The 16,872-nt window shown below is 34.8% G+C and overlaps 2 protein-coding genes and 1 pseudogene across 2 annotated transcripts in view; 1 reads left to right on the forward strand and 2 right to left on the reverse strand.

Annotated features, from left to right (window-relative positions):
* Positions 1-5,253, forward strand: part of LOC132063556 (pathogenesis-related thaumatin-like protein 3.5) — a 26,242-nt gene extending 20,989 nt beyond the window's left edge. The window contains exons 2-3 of the mRNA XM_059456150.1: positions 705-902; positions 4,762-5,253. Coding sequence (XP_059312133.1) covers positions 705-902; positions 4,762-5,228 — 665 coding nt within the window. The 3' untranslated portion in view covers positions 5,229-5,253. The remainder of the gene's footprint in view (positions 1-704; positions 903-4,761) is intronic.
* The window catches only part of LOC132063559 (ras-related protein RGP1-like), a 28,661-nt pseudogene extending 16,912 nt beyond the window's left edge, over positions 1-11,749 (reverse strand).
* On the reverse strand, positions 6,997-11,388 carry LOC132063558 (ras-related protein RGP1-like). Its single transcript, XM_059456151.1, is given in 3 exon segments — positions 6,997-7,356; positions 7,359-7,726; positions 11,146-11,388. Coding segments are annotated over 3 exon segments (666 nt in total). The 5' UTR covers positions 11,364-11,388; the 3' UTR covers positions 6,997-7,276.
* Positions 11,750-16,872: the final 5,123 nt, after the last annotated feature.

A 16,872-nucleotide genomic window follows, 5' to 3' on the forward strand; every position in this document is an offset into this window, starting at 1 on the left:
AAAATTTAATTCATCAAAGCAAAATGCTAACTAGAGTAATAGAGTTTAAATTTACTAGTCTTAAAACACAAAAAAATAATTAAAAAGATTGTGATAACGTAAATCTAGCAATTTTTAATTTCATATTCATATAGTTTATACACCGAGCACCGAGATGTTGAAACTAGAACGAGTCTAAAGCTGGGGAAGAAACCTTCCATAATTTTCCCTTCATTTTCTCAAACAACCATCTATTTTTCATGACCATTCATTTCATTTAGGTAGACAAAATCAATGAAATTATAACTCTTCTACTTTTTCAACCATTCTTTTTCTTTTTCACGATTTACAAAAAAAGAGATTTATGCACATGTGAAGTTAACCCTCCCTCTAATTCATGCAATTCATTTATGATTGATAGACAATTGGACCTTTTGTCACATAAAAATTTCTCAACTTCTCTGACACAGAATGCCATAAATAGCGTATACAACTAGCAAGTTCAATTCATGTCAAGCTTATATATACACCATCAATTTTCAGATCCAAAAACCCAAAAATCCTGAACTCAAAAACAGTCAAAACGAAATCAAATGGTATCACATTTCTTGGTTCTTCTCCTTTCCTTCTCCTTTTCATTGGTAAGTAGAGTAGTATTTCTTAACACTATAGTTCTTGAAGATGTAAATATACTCTTTACTCAACACTTATATCTGATCTTACAGGCGGAGATGCTGCAGTTTTCACATTACAAAACAAATGTAATATAACAATATGGCCAGGAATTTTATCCGGAGGTGGTCATCCCTTGCTAATGAATGGAGGGTTGCAGTTGCAACAAAATGAGACTGCACAAATCAAAGCACCTACTGGTTGGTCAGGTCGGTTCTGGCCACGAACCCAATGCAACTTTGACACCACAGGTAAACATGAGTGGCAAAGACACCCTTTAGTAAATGATGTCAGGCAGCGGTGAAGCCAGAAAATTTATTAAGAATGTTCAAGGTTTAACATCTATATAAAGATGTTTAATATATATCATACAATATAATTTTTTGATTAAGAATGTTCAACTAATCACCCTTCACTCTACGTGGCTTATGTTGTTGGTGTCAGGATGACCCCTTTTGCAAAAAATAAAAAATAAAAAAATTAAGGATAAATAGTATCCTTAGAATAAATATATAGATTTTGCCAACTCACTACATTGTTTAGTAGGTTAGCATCGTCCCTGTTTTGCAGTTTTCAAAGTTGGCCTTCAAGTTATCGTTGACTTTTTATTACTTGAGGCTCATATTTGTACATTTGAACCAAATAGTTATCTGATGGCACTTATTTGACATGTGAATTGTGGACCCTAATTGTTGAAGGAAACAAAAAAAAAAAAAAAAAAAAAAAAGAAGGGAGATGCAAAGATGTGCATGGCAGCTTTACTAAATGAGGGATATATATGAGTAATTAGAGGAGTCCGGAGCCTAAAGGGTATAAAAGTACACGGTATTTACCAAACGTGAAGAATGACCAAAAATTTATATACCAAAAGGGGTATATCGTGGGCTGATCCACGATATACCCCAAAATTTTTTTTCATCTGACACACCAAGTCAACGAAAAACAAAAAAAAAAAAAATTTAATTGTATAACGTGGACTGATCCACGTTATACAATATAAATTGTATAACGTGGATCAGTCCACGATATACAATTATAACTTGTATAACGTGGACTGATCCACGTTATACAATTTATATTGTATAGATAAAGAGCACATATATAAATGAGACATATATAAATGAGACTGCTTGTATATTAAAACCAAATCATTGTTGAAGAAAACTTGCTAGCTATGATATATTAAAAAATAATAATGCATAGACGATTTTTACTTGCACTATCTCGTGCGTTTGACAAGGTTGATGATGGTTTGTCGCTATATGAACTTTGTCGCTAAATTGTTCGTATAGTTACATATTTTTTGATAATGCGTCGTTAAATAGAAGATTAGCGGCGAATTTTGTTATTTAGCACACTACAAGAAGTAGAGAAATGGCAACAACTCTTTGGCAACAAAAATAATATAGTAGGCAAATGAACTTTTTTTGTTGCCAAACAATTTAATTTTGTTGTCATAGTATTGACTATTATTGCAAAAAGTACTTTTGGCAACAACAAAAAAGGTTGTTGCACATCGTTGCAATAACAGCCGTTGGGAAAAGTTTATGTAACAATAAAAAAAAAATTAAAAATGCTTTTTGCATCAATAATCAATATATAGCAACACAATTTTTTTATTGCCAAATATCTTTTTTTCTTGTAATGGCATCGAATTTATCCATCACTAATTTCGATTTTGCTAGCAGGGATATGTAATCAATAATCATCCATGCAAAAATCGGAGACGAGCAATACTAATAAGTATTCACTAAGATTCTAAGAATGTGCGGGTCGCTTTTTGCCTAGGCGATATTACATGTATAAAAAAAGAAACAAGAAGCATACTATATATCCACCATTATAAAATAAGTAGGCTAGATCAAAAATCATGGAATACTTAGTTCTCATTGGTGGAGAAATCAATGGATGGCTAAATCTATTTAAACAACAACTACATGGGAAACTCAAATTTGTAACACAAATCAAGAGGAAGATTATTAAAAGACAAAAAAGAATTAGAGAGGGCACCATGGATTTTAATTTTAAGATGAGAGTATTAACCACATTTCTAATTGTAAGATCGAAAGAGAGGAGAAGAGCTGATTTGGGAGCTTCATTTGAAAGAAAAAGCAGGAGAATGAAAGAGAAGAATAGGGGTATTTTTTATTTATAATTTGATAATATTTTTTATTTTATTATTTTTATTTTTTTAGATCCTTGGACGAAAGTTTATTTTTTAGATCCTTGGACGAAAGTTTATTTTTTAAAACTTGGGGACTTATTTTGACGCTCCTATAGCTTATATCCACTTAATTAGCACTAATCATAAAAGGGGTCCTAATACCTAATATGGAAAAAGGGCCAAAAATTATACACAACTTTGAAAAATAGTTCATCGATACCTTCGTTATACTATAGGACCAATTATACCCTTACCGTTATACTATGGGATCAATTATACCCTTATATGTAACGGTTGCCACGTGGCATCATCCCAGCCCTTCAAAAAAAATTTCCCCTCAAAATTTTTTTTACCCAATAAAATAAATTACCCTTTGGGAGACTCGGTGAAGCTGTACTATAGCCTGGTTCTTGCTTGTGCTCATAATTTTTCTCTCAGATCGTTCGAAGCATGGTCACAGTCTTTCTATTTTGCTTGTTGCAGTCAAATGTCATCTGTAGCTCTTGTGCAAAGTTATATGAATTGCAGAGGCATAGATTATACACTACTTATCAATTATTGGGGTCTGCTATACATAAAGCATGAAACTTGTTCTGAGTATCGTTCACTATGCTGTATGCTCAACTAAAATCATGAGTAGAACTTTTGAACCACTTACCCAACCAGTGCTTCATGTTTTCTTCGGTCGGATACTTCCATAAGTTACAAGAGAAAGAACAAAGAAAACATCTCCGCAAATAAGTAGGTTATACATAAGGGGAAGGGGAAAATTTTATTTGAAGACATCTCCTGCAGATAAGGGGAAAATTTTTTTGAAGACATCTCACTTGGATAAGGGGAAATTTTTTTTTGAGGGTTTTGGGGGATGATGCCATGTAGCAACCGTTACACATAAGGGTATAATTGATCCCATAGTATAACTAAGTAAGATAATTGGCCTTATATAATATAACGAAGGGTATGAATGAACTATTTTTCAAAGTTCGGGGGTAATTTTGACCCTTTTAAGTACCTAATAATTAAAATTGGGGGGTCTAGAACCCAAATAAATAACTTGTTTGGCCCTGTGACCACACTCTTGACATTGTGCTAAATTGAAAATCTTTTTCGACTAATAACACACACACGTACCTCCCAAAGGTCTCTTGCCTCTACAAGATTGTTAGAAGCCAATGTCTTCCCGCAGATCCGAGCCGCATATAGCGTTAGGTGTTTTTTTGTGTTTTCGAATAATGTTAGAGCTTGATGGCCGATTTAGTCTTTTTTTATGTACTTACACTCAAATTTAAGTTAATAATAGTTTTCAAAAAAAAAGGAAGGAGTGTCCTAAAATTAAACCATCATCAACCTTGTCAAACGCACCGAGATAGTGCAAGTAAAAATCGTCTATGCATTATTATTTTTTAATATATCATAGCTAGCAAGTTTTCTTCAACAATGATTTGGTTTTAATATACAAGCAGTCTCATTTATATATGTCTCATTTATATATGTGCTCTTTATCTATACAATATAAATTGTATAACGTGGATCAGTCCACGTTATACAATTAAATTTTTTTTTTTTTTTTTTGTTTTCGTTGACTTGGCGTGTGTCGGATAGAAAAAATTTTTGGGGTATATCGTGGTCACACGATATACCCCTTTTGGTATATAAATTTTTGGTCATTCCGTTGTGGAAATACCGGCAGATTTTTATACCCTTTCCGGACTCCTAATTAGGAGAGGCATTTGACTAAAAGATGGAAGGGTAAAATATAAAAATGGCTATATAATATGCAGATAGGGTTATTTTGTGAGCTTAAAATTGAAAGAAAATGTTAACCTACACAACCTTGTAGTAAATTAGCAAAACTATCACAGTGCCCTAGACCTTAACCACTTAAACGTCGAACTGTGACAATGAATTGATGTTGCTTACACTAAATTTTGTGTATGCCACTGCAGGTAAAGGGACATGTGCCACTGCTGATTGTGGCGGAGTACTCCAATGCAATGGTGCAGGTGGCACCCCACCAGCCTCACTAGCAGAGTTCACACTTGATAGTCCTATGGATTTCTATGATGTTAGCTTTGTGGATGGTTTCAATATTCCCATGTCAGTGTACCCTTCAGGTGGATCTGGAAATTGTTCAAATGTACAATGTTCTTCAGACATAAACTTACAATGTCCTCAAGAATTACAAGTGAAAACAACTAATGGTACAATCATTGGATGTAAAAGTGCATGCCTTGCTTTTAATAAACCAGAGTATTGTTGCAGTGAAGAATTCAACAATCCCAACATATGCAAGCCAACAAAGTACTCACAATATTTCAAGACTGCTTGTCCAGATGCTTATAGTTATCCTTATGATGATGCAACAAGTACTTTTACTTGTAAGGGAGCTGATTATTTGATTTCATTCTGTTGAAATATCCTTAACAAGTTATGGGCTATTATTTAAGTGTTTGTTACACTAATTTCTGAAAAGTTTGTGGATTCAAGAAATACCCTTTTGAATAGGGCAATATGTGGATGAACATTGATAGATAATAATAATACGTACATGAAAATCATGTGGATTCAAAAATCCGTTTCTTTTTACTTATCTTTTATACTAAAAATAAACTTTCTTTTTTACTTGTTCATTTTAGCAAACCAAAAAAGATTTATTATTTTCTCTCATTACTCCATTACTTAATAAAATAAACCCCTAATTAATACTTTCTTAAGGAAAGCATCAAGTCTATATGGGCTAAGTAATAAGTAACGGAGGGAGTATTTTGCAAGGATATTAGTCAAGCAGGGGAATATCAATCGTATAATGATTGGTTTTGATTGAAATGAAAGTGAAACATCTCACATATTATATATATATATATATATATATATATATGTTGAAAACATACTAGATAATGTGTTACTGAATTCAAAAATTAAATGAAGTATGGGTTCAGAAAATCCCGAACCCGTAAAATCAAAATTGTGAATCTGCCTGCATTCAAAATGGTGATGAAATAAATGATACTAAAACGTAAGAAATCTGGGGTGGAAGCAAAATCGTTAGTCCACTTTTTTCTATTCTAATCAAAAGAAGTAGGGATTGATTCTTGACACATCAACAGATGTATTCTTGACGAATCAACAGATGTAGTGCATTTGGATAATTGGATATCAATCAAATAGATTATGATAATTAGCGGACAATAAGAGTGAAGTGGGATATCTTCATATCAACTCATCAAGTTGTAGTACTAATCTAAACTTTTGTAAGGCGTTGTGCAACGACTGGACCTAGCCATTCGCACTCTGCTGGTGTAATATGCAATCTCCTGTGTACACATCCTTAATCTTAAGTTTTATCTTTCCTAACATAAAAAATTAAAAAAAATAAAAACAAAAAAAAAACCATCAAGTTGTGTTATGAATTGGACTCATAGCAAGAGTTCTTTCTGAAATGGTAGCGTGACTCCACTTTCAACCCGAAGGCCATTCGAGTTGAGCGCACCAAAGCTTTAAGCTCCTAAGGGGTATTAAAAAAAAAAAGAATTGGACTGGAACTAAGATAATATTTAAATAATGTCAACAGCCAATAATATCTGAACAAAATCCGAGCCCAATCTTATCCAATGGGCTGTGATGCACTGATACTCTAAACAAAAAGTTATTTGAATTGAAAATTAAAATTAAAGAGACAAGAAAGTTACATGAGTACTTGCGCTCGAAATATTATTGTCTAAACCTGCAAAGATGAAGAATTAAATTAATTTCATTAGACGATTTATACATATTTGTTTCTTCACCGTTTAGATAGAATTACAACTTATATTATTTTTTGTATAATTTCTTAATATCTAAATTTTAATTAAAAAGGTATTACTCTAGCTCAACTTTACTACAAAGTGAGTCGAATTGACTCTTAATACGCCAAAAAACCTAAATTGGTACAGAGAATTGTATTTGAAAAGATGTTGTCTTCTTCGAATATCTAATCACATAGGCCTAGGGCCTTTAGTTTTTAAACATTTGAAAATCTAGTCCTCAAGTTTCATTGCCATCAGTTGCATTCTTACCAGGATAGATGTAAATTTTCTTAAAAGAAGAAAATTTAACTACACTGGATAAGTCTACGTTGAAAAGTGACTAACGAAAGGAAAAACAAAGGTGAAGAGAAAGGAAGAAAGAGTGCATGCCATGCTTCAGCAGATGAAAGAGTGCATTCATTGCAAATATACATCAATAAAAGTTTCAGTGAAGGATGATTAGTTGTGGTCGAATACAACATCTAATATAAGATCAAGATTAAAATTTTATGGCTTCCACCTTTAATTCTTTTTACACTTAAGAAAGTGCAGATTAGACAAACAAAAATGGATGAATTGACCACCAATTTAGCACGTTATCGTAGCACTCACTTTGCATTTGATAGACGTGCAGAGAACTGAAATCTGAAACCGTAAAACATATACAACTTGACCCCTATGAAGATCTGCAACAACTGTACGAGCTCCCACTTGGTACAGGTTCTTGGCCAGGAACAACAATTTCTTTCCCCTGAGGAGAGCTGAACTCCCTGCAGCGGATTCAGCCTCATTGGCAACAAGGGACTTCTTGCTGACAACCCTATATATCTCTGTCAAGACATTAACAAAAGCTGTCTCTACATTTGTTGCTTCTAAGGCCGATGTTTCAATAAAGAACAGGTTCTCCTTCTCAGCAAACTCTTTGGCATCCTCAGTAGGTACAGCACGAAGACTACCAAGGTCAGTCTTGTTGCCTACAAGCATGATGACAATGTTTTTATCAGCATGGCCATGCAGTTCCTCCAACCACCTAGCAATGTGATCAAAAGATTGACGTTTGGTGATATCATAGACCAGCATTGCTCCAACAGCACCTCGGTAGTACGCACTTGTCACTGCCCTATATCTGGAGCCACACACCAGATATAAGTTTTGAGCACCAAAATGCCACAGAGTATCAGGAAGTAAACAGACATTTCTTGAGCAACCACAAGTATAATCACGTATTATCATGATAATGCATGCATATTGCCATATTGAACAAAACAGCTAAGACATCTAGAATGATTTGGCACATTTAGAAGCTCATACTCAACATGACAATATGTCAGCGTGATAATAGACAAGCATAATCATGCATGATAATGCACATTTATTTGATTCTCCATCTGATTTAGACTAACGGAACTGCTTAAGCCAGTAAGAATCAACCAGCTTAGGTTGTTCCACACCTCATTAGTAATTCATGGACTATATCAAATTCGTCAACTATCTTTTAGAGGAAAACATTATTCTTTCTTTGGCAACTATTTCTACCCTTCCTGAGAGGGGCCATACCAGAAAGGGCAAGAGAACATATCCCAGAGGCATGTCATAGTCCAGATTAAAGAAGTGCAGCAAACACAAGTATTATTCATTCAGCGGAGCTCTCTACTTTCCTGATTCAATATTAGATTGAAATTATATTGAAGTTCTATACATTCAACCGCATATTGAAATTCGATTTTCTTTCTTGGGAGGCTACTCATTTCCCACATGTATACCTTCACACAAAACTAAACTACTTAAGCATTCTGGTGTTCATCGCACGTGACTAGTCTCATGGAGAAATATCTTCCACATATTTACTCATGATAATATTTCATCAGTTTTGCTAATCCAAAAAAATCATTGGTTGTTGTTAAGACACTATGCACCAGATTCCACGTATTCACAGCCCCTCCTCAAGGCACATAAAATGATGCGCAATACATTCTCCATTTGAAATAGAGTACTGATAATTATACCTGCAGCTATCCCACACTCCTAACATGAAAAAAAGGAAATAAACGTTACAACTACCATTCTCCCCAAAATCAAAGCCAGACTAAGGCAGAGTTATTCATTCAGTACAGAGTTATCGTTCAGCACCAGCATAGATTGTATTTAGCAACAGTCCACCTACCTAACTTACATAGTTTTCTTTTTTGTTACGTGAACCGACTTGCAAATGTAAAACTTATAAATCAGGGAAAGGAGTTCCCCATGAGTTTGTGAAAGATTTTAGGTAGCTCAAGAACCTGTCCATTCTGTGGTTGGAAAATCCACTAATAGCAAAAAATTCTGAAGTCTAAATCTAAAACCAGGGAGGCAGACGCAGAAACAAGAACAATCAAAGAAAATGGTAAGAACTTGACAACAAACAAAATGAACAAGTCTAAAGAAAAATAAAATAAATAGCCTATTTCTCCAAGCTTTTGGGAAGCTAAAATTACTTTTATTGGAGATTTGACGTGTTGGCCAAAAAAGAAAAAGTGATTTTGAGCAGTAGTTAGTTAGGGAGGAAGCTATAATTTGTAGCTTCTTCCAAGAAGCAAAAGTAGAAAAACTACTTTTTCCAGGACAAAAATATCCTCATCAGTAAATTTTATTTACCAAACCTTCCCCTTATTGATTTCAAAAGGGAAATCAACCAGAATGTTATCTCTTTCTTCTTCTTCACCTGGATTTTTTCCCATTATCTGTCCAACTCTTTCTTTCAGCAAATTTCACCAAATGCCAAAGAAAAGGCTAAACAATTTAATTTAATTGAAAATTAATTAAAGTCTCTAATAATAAATAATAAAAATCATTTTCTTTTAAAAGAATATTCATTGCAAAGTAAATTTGCATTTGTATATGTTCTGTCTTCGCAATTTGACGTTAAAGCGCATTTTTTGAGATATTGGCCAAGCACAAGCTGCTTTGTAATACTAATAAGAAGTGTTTCTAACATAATTTGACAAAACACAAAATGCACAGCTTCGAAGTACTTCTTTAAATAGCACTTTTGACACAAATTACTTAAAGTAACAGATTTCAAATGTTTGCCCAAACAAATGCATAAAGTCTTACCTAAACTCCATAAAGATGGACATAGTAATGAAGGTCATGTTATATATACTCCGAATTGAATAGCTCAATGTACTCAAGGACATTTTGAGCTCCAGGGTAGAGGTTCTTTTTTACGGAACTGTACCCAAGGACTCAATTATCGTACCAAATCAGCTGTTATTAAAGTGAAACGTAGTACTCTGAGGTCAATTATTTGAACTCAAAGAAATAATTTGAGGTCATAGAATTTTGACTAGCTGGGTGAGGAGCAATCTTTTACATCCAAGAGCTTGATAAAGAGGAGGATAACTAGCGTCAGTTGGTGTTTCATGTGTAAGAGGTCGGGAAGTCTATTATTCACCGACTTTCCAACCATGCGCCACTCGAGATTTCTCGGTTATCAAAAAAGAAAAGAAAAGAAGTCGAGGGACGATGTGAATCACTTACTACTCCACTTTCAGGTTGCGCACTGTTGTCGAGCACAATTTGGGACGTGCTTAGTATTAAGTAATGATGGCTGTTGTTAGAGATTACTTACTAAGTTGGGTTTCAGAAGGAAAAGGAGGATGTGTAGAGAAGGGGAATGGAACCTTTGGCACTTTTTGGCATTTTGGTGTAAATTGAAAAATGCAAATGCATAAAATTTTACTAGATTCTCTCAGTACCCTACATTCGGAACATGTAATTAGATGTAAAGGCGCTGTGTGTTCTGGTTGTAAATAGAGGCACCAGTTAAGATTTTTTGTATCTTTACTTATTTAAGATACCCATACTCACCCATTTTGCATTTCATACAGGGACTCGCTAGAAGACTTGTGCTTAATCAAACTAAAGATCTCGAGGTTAAGGCTCATCTAGTCAAATTCTATAAACTCTACAGTTAAAAGACTTAAAGCATAACATTTCCAAATTTCAGTTTTCTGGAAAGGGCGTAACATTACCACTTCTAAGGAAACAAGGTGATGAAACACTCGATTCTCACACATTTCAAGTATGATGAATGCTAAATGTTAATCCAACTCCATTGTTTACTGTTCATACATATAAGGGCAGTCTTAAGAATCGCAAGAAACTATTAAATACTACGGTTGGTGGCAGCTGCAAACCTCAATCCAATAGACTATTGAGTAAGTTGTGATCACCATTTGGTTGATCAGTGTAAAATAAAGCCATCGAATAGGTGCGCAATCAAGATCCACCAATTAGCAATAAGTGATCAGTTGTAAATCCCTTCGAAAAGCCAAAAAGTTGTTACTAAAGCGTTCTATAGTCATTGTCTAACAAATCAGATTACCATTTGAACAAAAACATGTATCAGCAGCATAGATACCAATCACACAATTCATGATCAAACTTCACAATTTGGACTAAATCACAACCACCGCGACATATTAACAGATAAAACACAGTAACAGTAGATGACGATCACTATAAATAAACCTCAAGAAAAGTCTGTTATAATCAAATTACTACCTTTCTTGACCAGCAGTGTCCCAAATCTGAGCTTTGACAGTCTTGTTATCGATTCCTAAAGTCCTCGTTTGGAATTCAACACCGATGGTGGCTTTCGAATCAAGACTAAACTCGTTCCTCGAAAACCGGGACAATAATTGCGATTTTCCAACTGCAGAATCGCCGATCAAAACCACCTTGAACACATAATCTATCTTCTGATTGAAATCCCCCTCCATATAATTTTGACATCTTTCTTATAAACCAAAAAAAAAAAAAAAGAACTAAAACCCGATCGATCAAATAGAAGAAAGATCGGGTTCTTGAACTCGTTAGTGCTGCTTATTTCATAAACTTGGGCGTTCTTTTTCCCCTTCAATTTAATATGCAGACAAAATACAGAGGGAATTGGAGTGCAGGGGGTTAGGGTTTAATGGAAAATTGGGAAAGAGAATGGACATGAAGTTGTAAAAGGGGTTTATATGTGGATTTTGACTGAGTAATCAATCAATCAATTGTGTTGTTGGAAAGGTCATAGAGATTCGGATGTTTGTTTTGTTGGTTGTCTTGTCAGGTTGGAGGGAATGAACCGCGTCCTCGAGCATGATTAACGGCTTTGCGCCTCCCCTCTAACTATTTTAAATTTTATTCTTTTTCCAACTACACTTCTTTTTTTTTTTTTTTTTTTTTTAAATTAAGGATCAAAGACACACCTTCACTCACCTTAACTATCTCTTTTGCTTTAATTTTGTACTTGAACTATTATGTGTGAGAGTTTCCTACTTAAACTATCACGAACCGAAAGACATGAGATATGTTTTGCAAACTAGTCGGTGATAGTTTAGGTAGAAACTCACAGCCTGTACCCGATAGTTATGTAGAAATTCATAAAAAGGGTGATACTTGATGTGTGTTTTTTATCAATATCTTCCAAGTATTCCATATGCAATAACGCCTATGGTTTGGGGAAAACCTTAGGGGTCGTTTGGTAGCATATTAGAGTTATGCAAGTATTAGTAATACAAGGACTAGTTATAGAGAACTTATGTATTATTCTATACAGTGATTAGTTATGCAAGATTTAGTTATTACATCTTCTATCCTACATAAAGTAATTGATACCAACTTATCTCTTCTTTAATCTTAGATTTTCGCTATGTTTGATTGATAAAGTAGTGCATTTAATGTCGTTTATTTCTATTTTACAGGTTTATGTGATTTAGAAGTGATCGGAAAAGAAACCAAGTGAAAACAAGTCAAAAGAGGCCAAATTGAAGAAAACAAAAAAAAATGGCTAAATGTGCAAAAACGGGTCAGATCTTGTCACACCCCGATCTCACTAGGGTGTGATGGGCACCCGACCACGCAACCGGGCCGAGCGAACCCACCGACTCTTTCTACGTGCTAATTTTTTTTTAAATCTCTACGTCAAGTATACATAACAAAGTCACTTAAATATTCATTTGTTGCTTTAGAATCAAATAAAATATGTAACTATACGTAACTTGTATCGGCGCATAAACCGACTCAAACCCACGACCGCGACTCGTGCAAAGTCTCTAACCGTAATCGACTCCCAGGCACGTGTGTTCGACTCGCTACACTCAGGCCAAATGGAGCTTGCCAACTTTGGGGAACATCTTCTTTTAACTTCGATCCGTCTGCGTACTGCGTGGCATGAACGCGGCCCCACGAAGAAAGGGTCGTACGAGCAATGTACCGAGTATGTAATACATGAATAATAATACGAATAGGAACATAAGTATGAACAACAATATCACGATTATGAAATACGCGTGATGAGATCGATGGATAACACTTGTACACATGGACGGTAACTGCATAGAAATATAAAGCATACCACAGGTTGACAGGAGCCTGTACACGTGCGTGCCGCTGAGGGCGGATGCCATGCATGCCTAGCTTCTCTTTTTTTTTTTTGAACACGGTATTTCTTAGTCTTGTACATAGAAAACAGTTACTTTTCGGAAAACGGTACTTTTTTGCTTGCGATTCTGACGCCGAATTCATCGACTCTCCCACCCGCCCCGGTGTCCCAAATATATCATAGTATATATATATATATCACGAACAGACGCCGCGTACGGCTCCCATAAATCCCGCGTCGATGATAAGCCAGGCCCGAATCGGTGGACACGGTTATCCTCCCCGTCCCACATATACAGTGTATACAAATACATTCATCAATATCAGGCATTATATACATCATGATATAACCAATTAAACAGCATGCATGGGAGCTCAAAGAAGGTCATGTATCGATCGGAGTGACGTAAGGTCGGTAACCTCCGATTACATTATGGATTGACCGGATCGCTTTGTCTCACCTTGAAGGAACGATTTTAAGGCGAGACTATCAATGAAAAGCAACATCATGAACAACGTAGAATAGGGTCGCAAGACAAGTATTTCGTGTACTTTGGAATCTTAGGAAAACAGTTATCATACTTTTTCTCATCTCTAGCGTCATCATTATCATCATAAAACCATAATCGTTGTCTTAGTCTTTAAGGCTTTCAATATAGTAAAACTTGGTTTTTGGAGAAAAATAAGTATTTTGAAAAACACTTATAAACTTTTAGTTAGGAAAATCATGCTTTGGGGTCAAGGGTTTAATTAAGATAGTTATTGTTTTGTAGTCGGAATGATAATCAAAACCCTTCATTGACTATAGTACGGAAATAAACTTAATGAAACAATAAGAGGGAATCCGGGAATAGTGGGCCCGCCTCGGTCGAATGAGGGGCGGCGTACAACTTACGTGTAATACGTTCCGTGATTTTACTTAGGGAAGTCTTAGGGTAATCGAGTCTTACTTTTGCGAGTTCTAGGGGTTTAGATCTTCTTCCACTATTCGGAGCTTTGGGTTCAATTCTCTTGAGTGAATAGTAGAAAATTTCAACCACGGATTTCTAGAGTTAGGAAAGTCCCAGAGGCGCGAAATCAAGCCTACACGTCTAAGACATGCCAAAGAAAGGAAATAAAGTCTTACATACCTCTTTCCGCTCCTTCTGCTACTCCAAATCCAAGTTGCAAATCCATCAAAATCTACAAATTGGTCATGTTTACCAAACCTTAGTTAGGGGCGTTTATGAGTTGATTCTTTAAAATAACACTTTGTCTGGCCGAAATTTCGACAAGATTTCCGTAAATACACCGTCCCGAGAATATGGCTCGGCCCAATTTCAACAACAACAACCGAGAATGGGACTCGCCATGATATCAACAACAAAACCAACAATCTTACTAACAACATTCCATTCATATTCAATTCAATTCGATTCGATTTTACATAATGTTCCAACAACTTAATCTACATACTACTTCATCCAACACCTTCATTTTCAACAAAAACAATAACGATTTAATTCTTTCTTTCCAGCCCATAAACTATATCAACAATTGTTATGTTAGCAACATCATTTTCATCAATACAAGAAGCTATATTGAATTCACATTATCTTGCAAATCGGCCCACAAACAACTACGACTCCGACTGAGTTATTTAACCTTCATTTTCATCACCTAACCACGAAAAACAACAAGAAATACTAAATACATGACTCGTTCTTTTGCTACACCAAACAGCCATTTTCGTAAAATAGCTTGACATGCGTACTTTCATGATTCTCACCCATTTCTTCATACAACAACATGTCCAAACATCCATAAAACACCATCCAAACATGCTAAATAAACTAGTTCATCACTTCATAATACACTACACATACACGGCCACACACAACACATGCATAACTTCATGCATTTTCATTCGTTTTCTACACATCACAACAACACACAAACATGAAAAATAAGCTTAAACCATACCTTCTCCATCATGTTTTTCCCTCGGCCAAGCTTCCATGGCATCGACGAACGATTTCCTCGCTCCAACAACTTCTCCATGTCGTAGAGGGACCTCTTAATTAGTAGGAAAGCATGAAAGAAACAATTTCCATGACCAAATTTGAGGGGCTGGTTCGACCACATCTGACCGATTTTTCTCCTTCTTTTCTCTTAATAAATGATTTAATCCTCTCACTCTCCTATATATATATATATGAATATATTTCCAAGTATGAGGGGGCACATGCCCCTCTCTAGAATTTTCTTTTAATTTCTAGCAAAGATGACTTATTTGTCATCTCTCTTTTTTTTTCAAAATTTTCTCCAAATTTCTAGATTTTTTTCTTCTCTTTTCCCTCGAGTTTTTCTTGAATTTTCCTAAGTCATCAAGATGACTAATTGTACCTCTTGCCTTGACATCTTTGGCCACTTACAAAATATAGAATATACACGTAGGCCCCTTCATGGCTTGAAGTAATTGGCCATTTCTTGTAAATTATTTTCCCAACTTTTGGCCTCCAACTTCTTCCCTTTATTCGAATTTATCCTTAATGTTCCATTACAATACAAGGGATAAATAAACAACTTATGCATTCTAAAAAAAATTCAACCTTGTCCTTAGCTTCCAGAGCATTAACTCGGAATATTCCACGACCAAATGCAGGTGTAACAGATACTGCCAAAAGCTGAAAATATGGGGAAATTTTTTGGTCATATTTTAATGTGAATATTGGGAGCTATAAGAGCATGACTTGGGAGAAATGATTTTCATCTTTGGCCATTTTCACAAGACTTTTGGAAGCTAGGGTTCTTCAACCAACACTTTGGAAGAGAAGATTGAAGCACTTTAATGAGCAAACTCTTAACCCTTTCTTCAATTTCTTGTTATGTATTAAATATTTAAGTGTGTTGTATTTTATTCTCTCACTTGTATTCTTGTTTATGAGAATGGCCATTATCAAGTGTTGAATTAAATCCCTTGTTTTGCTTATGTATTGAACAATTTTTAATTCTAATAAAGTGGGTTAATATTTCTCTATTTACTCTTCAAGCTTTAATGTCATTAGTGGTTGCAAACATTAAATGTGCCTTTTTACCTTGACTTTGCTTGAAAAGGAAAGTCAGGGTTAGGAAAAGAGTAAATAGCAAGGATTTGGGGCTTTAAACCTCATCTAATAACTTGAGCTAGAAATAGGAAAGTTAACTTGAGGTTAAATTGATTGTGCTTAATATCACACTCTAAGGCTTGAAAAAGCTTAGAGTGAAATTCATTGATCTGGTCGAAAGACTTTCGATGAGATTTTAAGAATCATTATCTATTAACATAAATCCGCTCTTAGTTGTAAAATTGTAAAATACATTGGATCTTTACTTGAGAGTAATTTCTCTTGTTTTCCTTTGCTTAAGAGGTCATTGATCATTTTACCCGCTTTCTAGTTAGTTTTATCTTTGTTAGCTGTTAAACCGAAAATCAAATATTGAAAAAGTGTTTGACTTAGCTTAGTTGGTGATAATTCCTTACTTGTTTAAATCGCCTTTATATTGTTCCCTGTGGATTTGACCCCAACTCATAGTTGGGTAAATTATATTGCGACGACCGTGTACACTTTTTCTTTGAGGAGTGGATTTGGACGTTACCAGTATTACATAGATTCCCTAATTTATACATGCATTAATTATATGGATTTCTAAATTGCAAACAGAACATCATATTAGGTGTGTTGATTTTTTACATAATAACAGAATGCTACCAAACTTTTACTTATTTATACAAGATTTAATACATAAGTAACTTAACTCCTAACCAACTACCAAACGACCCTTGGTTCAATATTTATATCAAATTAATAAGGAAATCTCTTAGTTCACTTATTTTCCAAT

Source organism: Lycium ferocissimum, chromosome 7 (assembly GCF_029784015.1).
Source record: "Lycium ferocissimum isolate CSIRO_LF1 chromosome 7, AGI_CSIRO_Lferr_CH_V1, whole genome shotgun sequence".
Lineage (NCBI taxonomy): Eukaryota > Viridiplantae > Streptophyta > Magnoliopsida > Solanales > Solanaceae > Lycium > Lycium ferocissimum.